The sequence below is a fragment of the Neopelma chrysocephalum genome, unplaced genomic scaffold, assembly GCF_003984885.1.
Source record: "Neopelma chrysocephalum unplaced genomic scaffold, ASM398488v2 Primary Assembly neopelma1_119, whole genome shotgun sequence".
NCBI classification, from domain to species: domain Eukaryota; kingdom Metazoa; phylum Chordata; class Aves; order Passeriformes; family Pipridae; genus Neopelma; species Neopelma chrysocephalum.
The window spans coordinates 2,461,104-2,481,602 of record NW_020897781.1 but is presented as its reverse complement, the minus strand read 5'-3'; the positions used below and the strand labels follow the sequence as shown (position 1 = coordinate 2,481,602).

At 42.9% G+C, this 20,499-nt stretch overlaps 1 protein-coding gene across 1 annotated transcript; it reads right to left on the bottom strand.

The window, feature by feature from the left end:
* Positions 1-18,931: 18,931 nt before the first annotated feature.
* Positions 18,932-20,493, bottom strand: BHLHE23 (basic helix-loop-helix family member e23). The gene has a single exon (XM_027697318.1). The coding sequence runs from the start codon at positions 20,442-20,444 to the stop codon at positions 19,770-19,772; it is 675 nt and encodes a 224-aa protein (XP_027553119.1). The 5' UTR covers positions 20,445-20,493; the 3' UTR covers positions 18,932-19,769.
* Between the last annotated feature and the right edge of the window lie 6 nt (positions 20,494-20,499).

Genomic DNA, 20,499 nt, shown 5'->3' with positions numbered 1-20,499 from the left:
TCAGAAGCAACCTCAAAGCTCATCTAGTTCCAACCCCCTGCTGTGGGCAGAAACACCTTCCACTAGAATGACCCAAACAAACATCACCTCATCTCATGGCTGAGCCCAGGCAGTCTGTGCACTATGATCCCCTCTGCCAGAGAAGATCCTCCAGGCCCCCTCTCCCTGGCTGCTTCCCACTCCCCCAAGCTGCTGAGCTGGTGTCTCCTGATGCCCACACACCCAAACTGCTGCTGCCAACTCATCCTGAGACCAACCTGACAAAAGACTGGTGCAATCACACCTGGATATAAAAATAAACATTTTGGAGAAAAAACAAATTTGGGTCTATCATTTCAGGCAGCGTCTCCTCACGCTGCACTTGTGCACCCGCTGCCATCTTCCCAACACCAACAGATGCTGGTGAGTGGTACCAACCCCTTCGGCTACCTCTGAACTGGGGCAGGGAGCCCAAGTCAAACTGCTTGGACTGGAGTGCATCCAGCCTCGCTGGTGAGCCCCTCTGTGTGCTCTGCTGCACCAAACTCTTTCAATCAGACAGTGCTTTGGTGCTAATTAGCCTCATTGCACACACACACAGCGCTCTGCCCTGAGTGATGCTGCCTTAATTACTAATGACAGGGATGGAGGTTTTTTGCCCTTCTGTTACAACCACTAGTGGTGGTGAATACACACCTCAGTGGGCATTTTCCCACACTGGACCCTGTAGTTCTTCCCCCCCCTTCCTCTCCGTGGTCTTTGAGATGGTATTTCAGAGATCAGATTTTTTTCCCGTTACAAAATGGGTATGGGAGGCTGTACCAGAGTTTTCTGTGTGTAGATGATGTACTCCAATATTCAGTACATATTTAAGTCTCCTTTTCTCTTATTTTATGTACAAACTTCCATTCATATTAGAAATAATACATTTGTGTTTCTGCACTTTTCAGCCTGTTAAAATCACAGGGAAATTTTACAGATGAGTGGCTGCCCAGTGCAGCCATTGGGAATTGCTGTGTCTCACTTCTTAACCAATACCAGAGCCCTGGTACATTTTCCAACACTTTGTCCTGCAGGGACAGTGTTTCTATGTGGCAGGTGAATATCTGATGCTTAGACCCTCCACAAAGCTTTTTCATTCTACAGTCACTCATGGTCTGCCCGTAGAGAGCCTTGACCAAGGGTAGGTGCTACAGGAGGGCAAACCCCATTCATGGGCTTAGCTCAGATTTTTGACTTCAGCCCAACTTTACTAGTATTCACCCAGGCTTCTCTTATATTTACAGTTTTCCTGGCTGTTTGTTCCTCTCCTACCGCTCCAGAGGTTGGATCCTTCCTGCCCCCCTGCTCAGCAAGTCAGGAAAACTGTGTAGCCTCTGCTAATGAAGTGTCGAGAAGAGTTTGTGCTTTTTAGTACAAGGTGCATAGAACAGATTTAATTCTCTCCCTTAAAATATTGACTGTTTTCCTCCTTTTTGAGGCAATAACTATACTGACACTTCTGGCTCATCTCTTTTTTACCATGGGGTTGAATTGTCTGATCCTTTATGCACAGGACCTGGGTGTGAAGACCCAGGTGAGCTCAGAATTACAGTCAGGTTCCTAACCCAGTCTGCAGCACCTAGCTCTGCTGTCTCAGACATCAGCTTGGGAAGAGACCATGCTTGCTGAAAGTAAAGCAAAACATGTATCTAAGGAACTACACAAACCCTCTGGAAAAAACTTCTGCTGAGCAAAGGTGATCTGAGCTGACATTGAGAATTGTTTGATTTACAATAACAGGGAGATAATATTTTGCTAAGGCTCCCTGTAATACAATGTGTGTCATTTTAAATTTCCCATTACACTGAGCAATCTAATAAATAAATGCCCTGGCTGCAATAAACATGAATCATTCAGTGTGGAGAAGCTCTCAGCAGCCCTGGAACACATATCTTCTTCCTAATGGTCTTTGGAAGTCACCGATTAATTTGACTTTGAGCTGAGTGTTTCTGGAGCAGAGGAGCCCGGCTGCTGCCAGGCAAGTGCTTGTAAGATGCTGGGTCAAACTCTGACGAGATTTAGTGACAAATCAGATTTACAAATTAGGGCTGTGCTGCTCTGTAAAGGATACAGCTCAAGCCTGGTGATTAGCAAGTGTGTGGTCAAATAGAATTGACTACTGGGGTTTTTCAAGGTTTTTTTTTCAATGCTTGAAAACAAAAAGCAGTTGTTTTACATGCTGCAGCAATGAAAGCCACCTTCTGAGAACAAGAAGTTCATGTCATTTCTCCCCTAATTTCTGCTGTTAATCTTTCACCAGATTATGTGCACGTGAAGGTATTTTAGCTATCTTCTGCCCTCATGCCAATATATGTTAGAATTCGGGATGGAATTTAATATGAGTAATGTTAGGAGAAGCAGGTCAGGGTTTCAGATTAACACCAATAACCATAATGAGAACAGATGCTTATATCCATCTGGAATGTAGATTTAATATGTTAAATTCATAGCTCAGTCCATGAAATGCAATCATCAGATGTTTACTGGTCCCAATTTAATGAGCGATTTTGGATTAAACAGGGGCCAAACAACAGGCCACCAATCTATATTAAATCTCTGCAAAATGAAAATTGCAAAGATTTACTTAGGGTCATTACACAAGAAAATTTAATCACAACCTCATCCATAATGTCACATCGTCATCAGACTGATAATTGAAATGCCATGTGAGGGATTATGAATAACCCTCTGTTTATGAAGATAGCTTTCTGATTATCTCTATGTCCTGTGAGTAACATAAAATATGATTTGTATTAATGTACATGGGCCTTGCCTAAGAGAAACCCTTTGGGGATCTGCAGAAAAAAGTCTGATTTTTCTTTACCTTCACTCCTTCTGACGGGAGACGTTGTTAAATAACATTATTGCCACAATTTTAAAGCTGCAAAGGAAGGTGAAGCCTTGCATACAGACTCACACTGTATTTCATGAGATTGCAGGAAGACAGAGCTGCAACATCCCTGCAGCTGGGTGGTTGCTTATAAAGTATTCAGCACATGATTTTAGTAAGTAAACATTGATTTGTCTAGAATCAATATTAATTTTTCAGACTGTATGTTCTCTGGGGCAAGAAATGTATCTTCCAGTGTTTACCAAACACTTAGTACATTTGAGATGTTAATAAGAGCACACTTTTGATTTTGGCGTGTTGCAAAAGACTGAACTCTTGGATATGTGACAATTACTTAATTGTGCATTGTAATGGATTGTTCAACAGCCTACAAAGAGCCAAATTTCTAAAGGCATTTTTGTTTCAAAAATTTGGCTGAATATTTACAAAAGGTGTGCTGAGGGACTCTCTGTTTCAGCCCTGAAGGTGAATGCTCAGCTGAGATAATCTGGAAACCACAGGAGTGAGCAACAGGCTCTTCTTGTGAACCAGAGTGTGTGCTGCCAACATACATGTGCTGCTGACACACCTGGGTTGTTACCACCCTTTGCTTCCAAATTTTCATCCCTATGTGATCCAGCCAGCTTGGAGATGATGCCCTACCCTGTCACTGAACTCCTCCCTGTCCCTGGGCATGTCAGCTCCTCCCTGTGGGATGGCACTGTGACACCGATGTACCAGGGTGTCAGAAATGACCCAAGGCACTGTCAGTGGAACAGTAAGTGCCCAGCAGAGAGGTTGGGGTCTCTCAATCTCCAGCCCCACAGACAAGATCTCAATTTCAGTAAATTAAGCTGTCCCCTGTCAATCCCAGGGCAGAAGAGAGGATGAACTGAGCAGTTAATCTCCAAAAATGTGGCTGCCTCCTCCTCAGAGTTGCCTGAGCTCAGTCTGAACATGGCCCACACCCTGGGCATTCAGCCCCATTTGCAGCAAGATCAGAATGTGAGTGGGAATGTGCTTTTTCCCTGTCCAGGCTACTTTCTGTAGCACCTCATTGTCAGTGCTGCAAAACTGATCACATCCGATGTGTTTTAATTGCCCTGCATAGGAATTAATCAGCCCCTTTGCCAGAGAACAATTAGGCACCGAGCTCAGGAATAAGAAAAGTCAAAGAAGAATAAACCCCTGAGTTTTCTGCCTCTCAGACAGAGGACAACAGTCCCCAACACAAGAATCTCACATTGGAGCTGGAGCATGCCCATGGTGGGGCATCCACACAGCTGGGTCTTCCTGTCCCAAGCAAAACTTTGGATCAGTTTTCCACATCACATCTATCCCAATTTTAAACATCTTTGTCCTCATACATGCCCACATGGAGAGAGCTAAAGTTTCCAGTAGATCTCAACCCATGTTGAGCTTAACAGGATCTAAAAAACTTCTGCATTTACTTCTTAGCTGACCTGGGAATAACATTCCCTGCCATAAATCATTTGTTTCCAAGCAAATCTGGGCTCTTCTTTGACTGCAGTAGGCATCAGGCAGGCAACCAGAAATGGAAGGAGGCAGATTTTTCACCATCAATGAAGTGGGAGGTAGAAGAAAGCTGCACACTTTGCAGGTGAACGTTACACCTGGGAAAAGGCTGGCACTCCACACTGGACATGTAACCCTTGTCATGGTCACCTAAAATGCTGAAAGATGAGCAATTCAGAAAATTTGTGCTACCAAAGGTGCATGCCCCTGCCTGTGCCCTGACTCAGGAGAGAGAGGCAGCTCTGGTGTTCGAGGTGGGTGTCCAAAGGAGGCAAGTTGGATATGACTACAGCACTCATCTAGGAGTGGTTAGGCCCTTGCTGCCCTCCAGAGTGGGTGGGATTCCATCAGAGATCACTGGCAGATGATGGCACACCAAGTGACACATTTAATGGCACCCTGAAATGCCACTTCCCAGCTGTCCCCTGCTGCCACTGTGGAACAAGGTCCCTGTTTTCCCAAGGCACACGTGACACGGGTGATACGCACACAACACGTGTGGGCTCTGCACACCCTCTCCCCACACTCACACACAGGATGGGCCAGCTGAGCCTGTAAGTGGACAGCTACAGTCTCTTCCTTGGGATCTGCATGTTTAACAGGCTCAGCCAGCGTTACATGCCCCAGGCACCTTCTCTCCCACGGGCTGATCCACACGAGTGTCTCAGAGCATCGTTCCACTGCCAGGCAGTGGGTTTGCTCTGCTGACAGATGTCCCCCTGTGATATTTGAACTCTGAGGTTCTAATCCTGCAATTACCCATCAGGGAGATTGTGCCAACACACCCAACCTGGGGAAAGATTGGCAGCTTTGGTTGGTCCCTTCCTCTTTTCCAAACCCAGGATCTCTCACTGAGTTTCTGTAGGCATAAGGTGCTGGAGTGGGTTCAGCTTTGTGGTGATGACAGGATGCTGTCTGCTCCTCTTTGGTTGAACAGTTGGGCTGAGTGTTACCTTCATATTACCGAGGGTAAAAAAATAATGAGTCATTATTAAGGGGTGCTGGCAAGTGGGCAAAGCTCGGAGGTGTTGGGTGAGTGTCCAGTTACACATGTGCCCCTGGCCACACGGACATGGATACATGTGTGGGTCTCCCTGTAGCTACGGAAAAGGGGAATGTAAATGAAAATACCGTGATGGGGACAAAGCTCTCTGGTGTGTAACAGGGCTGATACGGCAGAATGCTCTCCTGAATCCTATCCTGTAAAAGCCCTCATCTGAAGGTGACAGCAGCCACAGAATGGAGGTGTTAAAGAGAACTGACGCATCAGATAAACTCCAGCTGTCGCCTCCAGTCAGCGCCTCTTCTCTTTCCCCTGCCTGGGCCTCTTCTCTTGGCTAATAGCCCTAATGATTAAGATTGAAAACATTATTTTCCTCTTCTGCTTTCAGCCTCACAGGTTGATCTTTGTTTTTCTTCCTTTTATTCTTTAAACAGTCATATTTCTCAAAGAAAAGGCTACTGAAGCCCAGGAAAAGCCAATGGTTTGCTGCTCGACCTGTTTTTCCCTAGGAAGCTTGTAAGAGACCTTTTGGATGCTTTTCTGTACCCCCCAGTTAAACAGTGCTCCAGACCCTGTGCTCAGTACTTTGCTTTTTCTCTCCCAATCCCTGTTTAAAAGATCAGACTTGAAGTTTTTTTCATGCTGCAAAAAGTCTTATAAGACAGATCAGAGGACCCCAACCCAAAGTCTCTGAGGTCACACTTGGGTCACATCATCTAGTCTGAAACAGATTATCTTTGCTTAGTTTTCTGGTTGAAAATTCAGTGAGGTGGCAGGGATGGTCTGTAAGCAGCTGAGAACTACTACAGTGGCCAAAAATTAGTTGAATTGGTAGGGTCTCTTTTTTTTAAATTGTTTGATAGGGTGATTTTCTCATGGCTTAGCCTTAGCCAGGGGAAAGGTGAGTCTGTTTGCAGAGCAAATCATCAAAGAGTTGAAGGATGCTCCAGAAGCAGCAGCTGCCAGTTCAGGATCCAAACACACTACCCACTAAGTCAGATTTAAAACTGGTGTTGGTGGGGAATAAGGATTGCTGTGTAGCTCTTCTGAGCTGAGAGGAAAAGATAAGTTTGAGTTCCCTTCCAGGGTACCCAGTTTTTTGCGTGGCAGACAGTAAAAATGTTCCTGGCTCACGTGCCAGTAAGGATCTGTCTCCTCAGCTCTCATAGCAGGGCATGGAAGTCATCCCTGCTTATATGCAACCCAGTTGTGATTCACTCTGCTAACATTGATCCCTCTCTGTGTAGAAGCACAATATTTAGGACTTTTTGGGGCAGTAAATTTTGCTTCAGCAAGCCCAACTGCATAAAGTTAAGTGTATGCGTGTATACAAGACATCTATATATCCATGTATCTATATATCTACATCTGTATCTATAGCTATATAATCTTGAGGCACTGATCAATCCATCACTGTACTTCAGGATATTGTTTTGTTCAGAGAAAGAAAAATCTTTTAAATTAATTTCTACTCCCCTCTCAGGAGCCCTGTGCAAAATTACCCAATGGTGAAGGATGTCATATTCTGCCCAAGTAAAAAGGCTGATGAGTTAATGTAAATAATCTACAGTGTTTTGCTTTACATAGACCACCATCAGTTAGAAATATCATAAAGGGAATGGATCAATAAGAAAATGTTGTAGAACTGATCCCTTGATGTTGCTTTTTTCCAATAATGGCTATTTTGAAAAAATACTCTGCGTACTTGCGTGAACAACACGCAGAAAAGAGTTAAAAGTGGCACATTATCTTTCCAACGACATATTTAGCCAGTTATTCAGGCTATAATGAAGCTGTGTAATGAAGTCAATGTCCTTGAAAGTTCTTCATCAATTTTTTTCTCATCTGTCAGCATATCCACTTGCCGACACAATATTAATTAAACACAACATTTCCTGGAGTGTTGAAGTGAAGTCCCATCACTGATAATGAACAGGTTTAGGAGAGTCACATCCCAACAAAATTACTTTTTAAACCAGCCTTATTAAGCAGAAAATTAGACCTAAATCACCCTACAACATCCTCATTAAAAGCCACTGATCCTTGGCTGCTTCTATGTTCTAACATCTTTAATTAGCAAACTGCTAGTCTATCTGCCATGATAAATGCTATTAATCTTACCTTTCATTTGCTTTCTCTTAACCTGTCATTTGCCCACTTCAGGGAGACACACACTTCCACCAGGACTCATTTTATTGCATCTAATGTCCTTGTAGGGATGAAAAATGTGGCAGTCACGGGTTAAACGTGATGACTCTCCCCACCCTTGCTCCATCACTGAATTTCAGAATTTGTGGATATCTTGGGTGGCAGACTTGCTGCGTTTGAGGGCAAATTAAGAGTATTTTCCAGTAGATATGTATGGAATACTGTTGTCAAACTGTGGTAGTAAATCATGGTGCAACTGTGGTTTGGTGCCCTCTCTGCTGCCCTACTTTAACCATGGAAGAGTTATGGACATCAATTAAAAAACCTTCTGGGTGTCTGTGAAGGCTCCACCCAGGGAAAAGAAAAGCTTTAAAAACACTTTTGCATTTTAGACTTGTAGCTGCTAAATCTACAACCTTTGAGCAGCTTTTACAAAGCTTTACAAAGTGACAGCTTCACAGCCTCCTTAATATTTGTCCACAGAAGCTCCAGAATACATCAGGAAAAATAACACACTGCATCAGGCCACTCTCACATGGCATTAATTGGATGGAAGTGTACAATGCAGTGCCATACTATGCATTTCAGAAATGCATTGCTATTTACCGTGTTCCCAGGTGCAAAATGCCACCTTGTATGTGCAGTGCTTTTTCCAGTTTATAATTGTGGAATTAGGACTTTTCAATAGGTTCATCCTGGCTGATTTTTGCAGTGTGTCTGAGCATCATCTTCTTGCAGCAAGTAACATCACCATGTTCAGCTCACAGCTTGTGGGCAACAGAGAAATACAAATTTGACCTCACTCAAAGATCTTCTGATAAATTCAGTTTCCCCGAGGGTCAGCCTCTTCTCCCAAGTAACAAGAGAAGAAGAAGAGGAAATAGGCTCAAGTTGTGCCAGGGGAGGTTTAAACTGGATATTGGAAAAAATTTCCTCACTGAATGGATTGTCCAGCATCGGAACAAGCTGCTCAGGGCAGTGGCGGAGTTCCCATCCTTGGAGGGATTTAAAAGACACGTGGATGTGGCACTTGGGGACACGGTTTAGTGGTGGGTTTGGCAGTGCTGGCTTAATGGTTGGACTTAATGATCTTGGAGGGTTTTTCCAAACTAAACTATTCTAGGGTTCCATGACTCAATAGGTCTTTCCAATGGGCCTCAGAGAGAGGCTCTGATCTGGATTAACATCACATGTTCTGAAAGCAGACACTGTCCACAACCTTCAACTTTCAGACCCTCACTCTGAGATTTGTCAGCATAATTTACTCCATGTGCCCCTTTTCATTTATCTCTTTCATTGTTATCAACCCATATTATTTAGTGACCAGACATGCTTCCCACAGATATAAACATTTCCCTTGGCAGCTTTAATGAAAGCCGCTTTTAATTTCACATTGCCTTGGGTTATTCTGGCTGCTGATGGGTTGCTTCTTATTTGGGCCAGGTTATTCTATCAGCTAGGAAACAGCAACCTTTTAAGCTCTCATTTTAAGTCCTAATTCTAGCACTGGACTGTAAGGCAGGGGTTTCTCTCTCTGTGTGCCTGTGCCTGAAAACCAGGCATCTATTCTAAGCTCCCTGTGTAGCTTCTGCAGTCAATGTCAAGAGATAAGCATCCCCAGAAGGCGACTTGTCCACCTATTCTACAGTGACATGAATTACCCTTGGGAAGCTGTTATCTATTATTCCTCAGGATGGAGACAGCCCAGGCTTAATTAGTTGTCTGACTTTTAGATGTTGAGTTAGGTACAATAATCTGACTCCCAGTGATTCTTTTTTTTTTCACTCTGGAGCAGATGAGTCATGATTCATATGCAAGGATCGTAGTCCTGAAGCTGTGCTTTTCTAATGAAACCCTTCTCTCACCCCCAATATGTTTCCATTATCTTGCCATCAGGAAATAATTTTTTCTCCTGCACACGAAGACACATGACATGCTCATTTACCCACACACGTGCGAGACCAGATTAACTACTCCATAAATTAGTTAAAAGATTTTCACAGAGAAAATGAAGAGGAAAGACATGTAATTTCCACTTCTCAGCTGCTGAATGAATTAAGACACTCTGTCTGCTCCATCCACGGCTATTTAGACAGATACTAGAAATCAAAATTGCTGAATTGTGAAGACCAAGTTTGTGTGAACTGAGCTTCTCCAGTTCACCTCAAGTTGTTAATGTTTTTATCTCAAAATTAATGGCCACATTGGGTTTTTGTCTTTCATAGTTTGGTTAAACTCCACCATCCCACGTCTGCAAATTAGGGGTATCCTGAATTTTAACAGCTGGACCAAGTGAAACCTCAAACTCTGTGTAAAACCACATCTGAATGGAAATCTAGATCAGAATAAACTTTACTTCTAACTCAAAGTGAGCGTTTCAGGCCAGCAGCTGGAATAATGTGGTGAATGAATCATAGGTCAGTGTAGAAACCTATTGAAAGTCATTAGAGAGTCACCAGAAGATTTGTGATGAAAAAATATCACCCTTGGCCATGATGGCAGTGGTTCTGGGGCATTCCTGTCTGAGCAGATACCCCTCACATCACTACCAGGATGAGCCACTTTGTGCTGGCCAAGTCCCAACAAAACCCCAACCTGCAGACCCTTGGAGGTGCTTCTAGAGGGGTTCAGATTATATTAAAGTGAAAAAGACAAGTGCTACTCCTATTGCAGGAACTGGTGGGAATTCCACTGCTGTGCAAATGAGCAGAGGCACACCTTTTCATCTGGGTTGAATAAAATATCTTTTTAATGCCTTAACCTGGTCACTTGGGTTGTCTCCTTTTAAGCAGAGCACTCCTCACGCCAGTTCCACTACTGCTATTGGGTAGGTGAAAATAGTTCTTTCATTCCAGACAACTAAAAACAGCCATTAAGAGTGTTTCAGCCAGCAGAAATGTGTGTGTGTGTTGGGTGTTACACAGGAAATCATGGGAAGGGACAGGGAAGAGAAATGAAGTGCCAGAATTCAACTGCCCAAATAATGCTGATCACAAAAAGTGAATTTCATAAGGCTGGCATTTGTTTCATTTGAAAATGAGAATACTCTCTGAAGTTAGGAAAGTGAGAAATTAGTGTCAGAAACGGATTAACTCCATGGCATGAAAACCAAAAGCTGGGTGTCAGACCAGGAGGGGAATTACAGGTGTGTAAGAAACGTGGGTAGAGTCCTTCTCAAATCTTCGTTCGCGAAGCCTAGCCATGATGAAGTATAACCACCTCAGGCTGAGCGAGAGCACACTGGGGCTGGTTCAAAACCAGAGGCCAAGTAGGGATGTGACTACACAGATAAAAAAAATCCCCATTAGAAGTGCCCATTTTCCTTACAAAAAGAAGAACAGGAGTTGTTCAGCCAGCGATAGCACCTCCTCCTTCCACTGCAGATCAGTCCTACTTCCTTCCTGGGGTTACGAGCTTTGTGCAGGACTCTGAGGCAGGAGCCTGTGGCTCAAACAGCGACAGGGACACAGAGAAAGCAGCAAAGGACAGCCCTGCGATGACACTTCACGTTACAGAATGGTGCTTTCACAGAGATACGATGCTGGCTGGAGCCTCTGCCGCCTCCCCCATTGCAGGGCAGAAACGAAGGGCAGGAGACAGGAGCTCAGAGAACCAGAAAGCTGCGTTTGGCAGCGAGGGCATGCTGCTGTAGCAAAGCATTTCATAAACTCTGGCCCAGATTCTCCCCTGTGACTTGACCGCGCTCGGCACAAGACGAGGATTGGAGAACAAAGATGGCTTGAAGCCACCTTTATGCTCCTCCACTCCGGAGCAGCTGGGGACTGGCTGGTCCCCAGGGTAGGTTCAAGTAGCCTCGGGCTATTGTAGCAGCAGGAGACTTAGAAAATAGCCAAGATATAGCTACACCTCCTTTTCCATTGGCTGTCACTGCTCCAGAAGGAACCAGGAGGTGACTTGGGTGACACCACTGCCACAATAGAGGCTCGATCTTTCCAGGGACCCCAAGCATGAGGAGAGAGAGAGAGAAAATGTCAGTGCAGATGCTGCTGGGGAGGCAGAGTAATGTGCATCTTATTTAAGCAAGCAGGAAACTAAGATCATCTGAATTCAAATCTGGTGAGCCACTCCAGTCAGTGTGTGTCCATGGGCAAATGCCTTGATCTTTTCTGTGCCTCAGGGCAAGGCAACTGGAGAAGGAAGTCAAAAGCAGCAGAATTTCACTGAAATGATCAGATGCTGCTTCCAAATTTGATTTAACTCCAAAACTACAACAAAGTAAATATCTTCGGACATGCACGCTCATCAAGGTCAAGAATTAATTTCTTATATATTTATATAGGGACTAGTCTGTTTGCAGGCTGGATCAGGGTCCGACCGAGGGCAGAAGCATTTAGAGGGGAGAGAATTTGCGAGGATGAGAATTTCAACAAGCAGTTGAAAGCAAAAAGCAAAGGAAAAGCTCTTGCCTGACAAGGGATTTTGGTTTTGCTTTTGATGAAATCAAATACAAGATGGTTCCCAAAGAGAGAGAAACATTTGAGAAGAGGTGCTCTTTGTGCATTGCTACCCCCCCCCCAAAAAGGGTATTTCTGAACTGCTACAAGGAAACACTGGAAAGAAGAGTCAAGTCAGAGAGGAATAAGCTCGTCTATGTTGTGCAATCTCCCAGTATCAAGATTATTCTATACAGTGCCACATCCAATTGCAAGAAGGACCGTTAGGAGTAACAGAGCTCCTGTAACTAAAGTGTTTCCTGTCCTCAAATCTTGCAGGAAACTGACTGAGGCACAAGAGGGAAAAAGCCAAGGGGAGAAAACTTGTTAGAAATAAAATTGTATTTTCTTGGACATTGGAAAGAACGTAAAACTGAGCCAGAGGCCTCCAAGTCAGCAGCCATTTTAACATTTTGCAAGAGATTTTCATCTTTTTCCCCTACAGCCTCAGTTCTGCTGTAAACACTGAGTGCACCCACTATGGCTGTCAGCTGCAGAGTTTGCTTTACACTGAAGCTGCCAGGAGATAAAAAGTATTTAATGCAATTCTCAAATGGAAGGCATAAGGATTTCTTCATGACATCTGTGTGAAGAGCACAAGACACGAGATTTACTTTTAGCAAATCAATAAAAATCGGATGGATGCATTTGGAAACCGGGAAAAGCAAAGATATGCCGGTTCTCTGTCGCCCTTACTGCAAAGCTGCCGATGGCAGAACGGGAAACCAACACCATGTCCTGTCCCAAAACATCACTTCTTTTTATTAAGGGCAAAACAAAATGATGAAAAATATTATTCTTGGGTTTGTTGGCTTGAACAGGTCAAAGCAATTTTTCAGGAGGCCAGTGGCTTTCATGCAATGACGCTTTCTGTGCTACAGTCAAACGATGTCGTACAAAGTTTCATGAAAACGTGACAAAACCAGGCCAGTAAAGCCACCAAAAAATGATGGAAAAAAGGCACATAAGGTAAATAAATTATAGAATCACCCATTCATGCATACACACAGGCACAGGTGCAATATATGTGAAGACACTATACATATGCATCAACATATGCAAGTGGACGTGCATTTTACACCGATAAACATGCCCACACACAGAACCACGTTCACCAGCATAACCCAATTTTGAAAGCTTTTTTCTTCAGCAATCAACTGGGTGCCCTTTGCTTGAAGGCAAATACAAGTGCAATAAATTCCTTACTGGTAGCACGGAAGAGGAAACTCCAGACCACGGAAAAGTTCAGCACTAGTAAATTCTGATGAGCACCATTACTGTGATTACTGTTTGGGCACAGATTTGCCTGCCTCATTGTCATTTCTTATACTGCATCAAGCAAAGGCTGGTGGGGACCTAGTGCTGCTGTCGCCCAACTGAATGTGACCTTTTTTGGGGGGGTTTTCCTCCTCCTCTGGGAAAGCGTGAATTAAAAAAAAAACAGTGCAGGCCAGAGGATGCAACGTAAGGTTTTAATAAGCACAGAAATTAAACAGATGAGCTCTTTGCTTTTAAATGTCAGCATTGTAGCTTCCCTGTCATCTGCAGCAGGAGAGGGAAGGGGCGAAATATCTTTGGGATGTGGCGAGTTTTAAAGCGCATAATGATGGCGATAAAAATCTATAATGTCAGTTGCCTTGTGGCAATCAACAACCATTTCACATTATGCTTGCATCTTAAGGTTTGCGGCCAAAAAACAGATTTGCCTCTGTCTCATTAAAATAACGAATGCAGTCCGAATGGATCTGCAATGATTCACTGTACGTCACACTAAATCACGACGCTCTTCGGAGCCAACTGACTATGGCCTCATTACTTTAGACAAAAGTGGGCTTGGAGGAAAAACTGGGGTGATGTTTTTTTGCTCAGCCATGTTTTTCCCTTTCAAATACTTAAGGCAAAAGAGCAGATAGGGTTGGCTTCCCCCCCCCCCCCATTGGTAGCTGAGGAAGGTTGGGTTATATTCATAGTACAGTTCCGTATTGATACACGTAAATAGAAACAACGTTAGGGTTAGCATGGGGAAAGATAAATTAAACAAATACAAATGGCATTAACAAAGCAGATTTTAATGAACATGAATCACTGATGACATGAAAGACTTAAAAATTAAAATAAGCTGTTAAATAATTAAATGTGTATATATATTTTAACTGTTTCACTAGGGCAAGGAGTTTGAAAACCAGCCTGCTCTCCTTCTCCCTCATGTAAGACCTTAAGTACTTGTGGTCTGTCTTCTGCAAGTCTTTGTTCTACAAATTTCACTGCCTTAAATATAATAAAAAAAGAACCCCTTTATTCTCCACCTGAGACAGTTTGACTAAATATGTCTATAAATTAGCTTATTTTAATGTTAATACTTAAGATTAATCTATTTGGCCTTAAAGAAGTATGAATATTATGCTCAAAATTGTTTAGTATTTCAGGAATAAACATTAACTCAAATTTTACTATTAAGTGAAGGTAAGGCTCTTTAAAAAAATTAAGTGGATCATTTTAAATCTGTCTATATTTATAAAGACAAATAGAAATAAAAATTTCAGGTAATGGCTAGAAGATTTAATGTGAATTTTGACTATGGAAAGATTATATAAAGTCCATGGTGAAAATCATACTTCAGAACATATGAATGAATGGCAAAGACTTCAAATATATTATTTGTTTTGATAATTGGTTCCACTTTCTCTTAAGCACATATACTTTATTGTAAAGAGAAAATGATTGATATTAAGCTATTTTTCCACCAAAAAAAATAGTTTAAAAAAAAACCCCATGCAAATGTATTTAGAATTTGATCACAAAATATGTTACATACCCATTAGGTAATTTTTATTTCAGGTAGAAGAAAAACTGTCTGAGAAACATTCATGGAATGACTGATTTAAATGTTACAAATCCCTGAATTTTTCATCTCCTTTTGAATGGAATGCCAAAGGGGATTAAAGACTAAAGACATATCACAAACAAATTTACATTATTAAAATTACTGTAATCAAGAGTCTTTTCTAGCCTTAATCAGGATTAGTGAAAACAGAAAAAAACCCCCAACTTTTCCACTGTGCAATACTAATCAAAATTCTTTCAAATGACAGATAACAAAACAAAAGCAGTCCTGAAAATTGAAAATATTGGATGGTGTGTTCTAATATCCTTTAGAAGCATTTTCACCTGTTCAGGTCAGAGCAATGATTTCTCTGCTGATAATTCACATGGCAGGCAACGAGCGCAGGTAAAATAAATCTCTGTAACGCTCCAGAGTCCGACCTCTTATTTTCAAGAGCCCATCCAAACAACACACTAGAACACACATTACAGAATGCAAGGTGGAATGCTTGGTTTTGCTCACCTAAACTGTAAGCTAAATAATTCCAGCTGTTGTAAACTGGGCTAGAAACCTGCCCTATGTGAGGACTCAGCCTCGCGCAGCAACTCTGGCTGCTGAGCTGGCAACGAGCAGGTTTGGGCTGAAGAACCATGAAAGCTTCTAAGTGAGGTCTTTATCCACGGTGCCCTGTGCCTTACAAGTGCTACAAGGCTAATACAGTAAAGGGATAAAGCTTGTACACGTTTTTCTGGGCCTCGGGAACCTCTTAAAGGCAGCATTATGTTGGGTTTAGAAACCACCACTGTGCTCCGCAGCATCAGGCCCCACCTCGCTGTCGCCAGCATCACCAGGAACGCTGCCAATTAGTAAAACAGCATCAGGATTGGACCCTACCTTCACTTCACTCTCGTAAAGCGTCAACTGCTCTTTTGAAATGGAAATTACAGAAATGGGCATGTAAAGAACAATACCAAAAAGTGATCTGAGAACAATGAGCAATCACTTCCTAAAGTCTCGGAAACAAGCTCAGCACGCAGCAATATTCAGATATTGTGACAGCATGTCAGAAAATCAGCAAAACGGATCAAAGGACAAGGAAAGCTGCATGATTCTCACGTCTTCCTTCCTGGAACTCCAACTGATTTAACTTTTTGCTGGTATCTGAAGTAGACAGCTGCCTTCTAGGCCCTCCATCTTCAGACCTGTTGCTCCCCTGTATTTGGTTAAACAACGTTTTACCTTGCAGGCTCAAGACAGCGAATGTTAAATCTTGACTGATGCAGTGCAAGCTGACAGCACTTTCCAATTCCCTATTAATAAGGTTATGCATGTTGGTTAAGAAAACCTTTGCTTTGGTTAGTGACCAGAATTCCACAACTTAAAAAACCAATAGACAGCAGGGCAGCATTTCCTCTTTGTGACACCTCATGAAGTTCAAAGAAAAACTAAGTGAGGTTAGAAAACAATATATTACATTTAATTAAAAGTTGGCATTATGTTTTCTTCAAATTATGAACATATCAGGACAATAAGCACATTAGAACACATGATCTGTATTTCAGTTCTGTCTGAGCATACAAAACAAATCCTTCTGGGGAAAAAAAGAAGCAGGCATCATAACAAGAACATCTGAGCAGGAAAAAAAAAAATCTTCAGCATTTTTGAAGTCCTCCCTTTATATTCTCTGAAACACCAAATGGAAGCAGACACTTAAAAAACTTACATGGTACACAAAATAAGTCAATTTGTTTCTCATATGCCAGAGAAGGGGAAAAACAAATCACAAGTTACAGGAGGACATCCTCAGGATAACCACGCACATCTGCAAGGTTAGCACCGATGCTTCACTCACAAATGCAATGGCTCGTTTATCCCCTCCCAACAAAATCATCTTTTCAGTGGTATTAGGCCTTCACTTGTAAGCAGTTTTAGCAGCAGCTCAGTGTAAATCACCTCGGAATAGATGCCTTCCTGCCACAGGAAATTCGAAGGGCTCGGTCTGGGCTTCACCTCTGTGTGAGTTCAAATCCTGTGAGTCCATGATGGAGAGAAGCAACTCACAGGACTGAACTTTCAGATAAACTGAGAAGTTAGAAAACTTTGTTTTTGCTTAATATTGCTTGTTGCAGGAAAAGTTATGATTGATCTTCTTTTTCCTTTTGAATTAAAACCGCTGTGCTTTAAGGTCAATTTTAATAATGATTTACAAGTTCCTCTAGTATTGCTTTGACAAATTCTACACTTGTTTTTAATACCTGGCCTTTTAACAGCACTTAGATACTCAAGCTTGCTATTTTTCCTATGAAATTTTTTTTAAATACAAGTTTTATCTTCTGTATTTGAAATTCCGTATTTAGTCTCCTGAGATTGATTGATTCCAAGTGGGTTCTCGAAGAACCTTCTGAATATTTCAAGGACTCTCAGAAGGTGGATTTTTTAGTATTCTGGGTAGATATGGTAGGATGAGCAAGTTTTTACTGATGTAAATTAAAGGAGGAGATTTAAAACAATCACTGTACTAAACCCCCTCATTCCAAAAATAGCTTGTCTCTGAGACTATAAAGACATTTTTAGGCTCTGAAATTAGTGAGCTGCTTTTTTTTGGTGATAATTATTGGAGAAAGAAGCAATTATAAATTCCATTATTATTAGTGTTAAATCTTTAACCAAACCAAACTCAGATTAAATATTAAGCTGTTAAATACTTTATTCTCCAACTATTTTAGTTTTGGTGAAAAATGAACACTTAAATTAATCTCCATTAAAATATTCTCAACTGCTAAATCTTCTCTAATTTTAACCAGAAGCAACATACATCTACTTAAAAATCATGATTCTCTGTTTAGGTGACAGTTGTTTTTTTTTTTCCAAAACGTTATCTAGCAACAACTCAGTCTGCAAAATTTTAAATGACCTTTGCTGATCTGCAGTTTCCAGTAATTTTTGCTTCAGTAGTGGTTTTGGTCAGCATTCACTTCATCAGATGCCTTTTAAGAGTACATTTGAAATTTTGTTTTATGGAAAAAGGTACAAGAGATAAACTGTTCTGTAAAACTATTCTGTAATTAAAAAAAAAAAAAGGAAAAAAGAGGAAGAAGTGAAGATATAAAAATGGAAACGAGCAGGAACCAGTTTTAAACATATGTCTTTATGAATGAGGCTTAATCACACACTTCGTTCTCCAAACACAAAAAGTCTTTTGGAAATGTATTAATTAAAATTAAGTGCCATGGACAAGCGGCTTTAGAGGGATGGCAGTCCTTTTCAAATTAGCATAACACTAGCGACAGGCATGGAAATTGGTTTAATAACCCTAAATAGTTACACCCCACTCCTAACACAAATGGCCACGGACAGCTCGAGCCCCTGAGGCTGCGACTGTACCAGTTTACGTGGTTGCTCTGACATTGGGTGGGTACTCCCACCCAAACAGAAAGCACTGAATGCACCTCAATTATTATTATTATTATTATTATATAATGACTAGTGAAGCATACAAGGCACCAAAGCGTTGAACACCGTAAACCAGAAAACCAAAGTAAAACCAACACAAGCAACACCAAAAACTCAGCCAGCAAGGGACTCACTTTGTAACTTGTACGGACACAGTCAATATTGGCAAGGGATTATTAGTTTAGTTATGATATTAAGCGGCCCCAAACCCCACAAGTAGGTTTAGGGTCAAGCTGTAGATTTAAGAGAAAACCAAGTCAAAGGGATAAGCAGAGTCTTTAAGCGATTTCCTTCCCTGCCATGTTTTCCATGGGCATCCTCAGAGCCAAGCTCATTGCTGTGATAACCCCGGTTAAACACCACTTTCAGCATCCCCCAGCAAGTGTCAAAATGCACAAGCAAAACCTCTACCTGCTTAACTCTAAATGTCAGACATAAGCAACATTTTTTTGTGCGCTCACAATTTATGAGAAACTGGAGAAAAAAATCCCAAACCCCTGCTGATAAAGAGCTGAATATCCACAAGTTTTTTCCAAGTATTCCAATCATTCCCCTAACTTCACATAGCTGCTCCTGCTGCATCCATCTCCACTTTACCTGACTTCAGCAGGAGTTTTGCTTTGACTGCCAGCTGGTTTTAGAGACATGTAGGACAGAGAAAGTGGTTATTCATGTCTTTTATTTATTATAAATACATATTTATATGTTAAGTGATCTTTCGCTTTGTCTATCATGATGAGCAACGACTTTGGAAAATCATCTGGAAAACTTAACCAAGCTGAGAAACAGGCAAACAGCAAGCATTAGCATACAATCACAGGTTCCTCCCAGTCCAAGAACGGGTTAATTTTTTAAGTGAAAAAAAAAAAAAAGCATCTTTCTTTGAAGCATCAATAGTTTTATCAAGAGCACTGAACTTTCCCCCCCCCCCGTGCTGATCAGATGATTTTCAGTTGAATTTGCAGGTGCAGTCCAACCCCAGCTGGCTACATAGGACCCCCACCCGCTCAGGAATCTGAAACATTGCATAGTTTGCACCTGGATTTTGCTTTCCCGCCCTCCTTTTGATGTATTTTTAACACAGGTCGATCATGCCAAAACAGACTCACTGATGTTTCCATTTCCAGATCTCTCCCCCTCTCTGTTTTTCTATAGTTTTGTTTCAAAACTGCTCAGAAACTTTGTAGCTCAGAGCAAGTGGAAAAGCAACATTTACGCTCACAGTCCACTGACAGGCTGGGAAGGAAATAACTCTACAGATGAAGTTGCATGTGGGGGGTAACTAAACAAAGTAGAAAGTGGGTGTTTTGGGAGTCCACGTGAACTGCCAAATATTTCCAAATGGGGAGAGGGATATTTAAGAGATGCAAACAAAAAGAAAACCCAGACTTAACTGATGGAAGGAAGCCAAGGATGATGGCAGTGGAAAGATAAGTGCACAGAACTAAAAAAATAAAAAAAAAAGAACAAAATAAAGGAAAAGCCCGAAGAAGGCAGAAGTCAAGGCTTGTCGTTACAGTGTTTGCAGAGGGCGGAGGCGGCTCCTGTGAAGGCAGTGCATTTCTCGGGGCAGCCGGGCACGGCCGCGCCGCCGAAGGGGTAGACGGGCGACTGTCCGAAGGGGTTGAGGGTGGCGGGCAGCGGGGCGCTCAGCGCCTGGCCCTGGTTCAGGTAGGCCACCAGCCGCCGCATCTCCTCCAGGGCCTGCGCCTGCATGAGGATGTAGTTCTTGGCCAGGAGCAGCGTGGCGATTTTGGAGAGTTTCCGCACCGAGGGGCTGTGCGCGTAGGGGATGACGGAGCGCAGCCCGTCCAGAGCGTCGTTCAGGTCGTGCATCCGCCGCCGCTCCCGCGCGTTGATGCTGAGCCGCAGCGAGCGCTGCTCCTTGGGCTTCTTGCCCAGGGCTCCCCCCTTCAGCTTCCCCTCTCGCTCGAAGCCCGCGCCGCCCTTCACCCCCGGCTCGAAGCCGTCCTCCTCGTCGCCGCTTTGCTCGCCGCTGCTCTCCGCCGACTTTCCCAGCGCCCCGGGATGGAAGTCCGCCCCGCCGCCCCCCGGGTACGCGCCCCGCGGGCCCTCGGCGCCGCCGCGCACCGCCCCGTAGGCGAAAGCAGAGGGGCCGTAGCCGGGGGCCAGCGCCAGGTACGCCTCGCTGCCCAGCGACTTGAGCTCGGCCATCGCCGGGGAACCGCGCTCCGCTGCCTGGGCGCTGAGCAGGAGGAGGAGGAGGAGG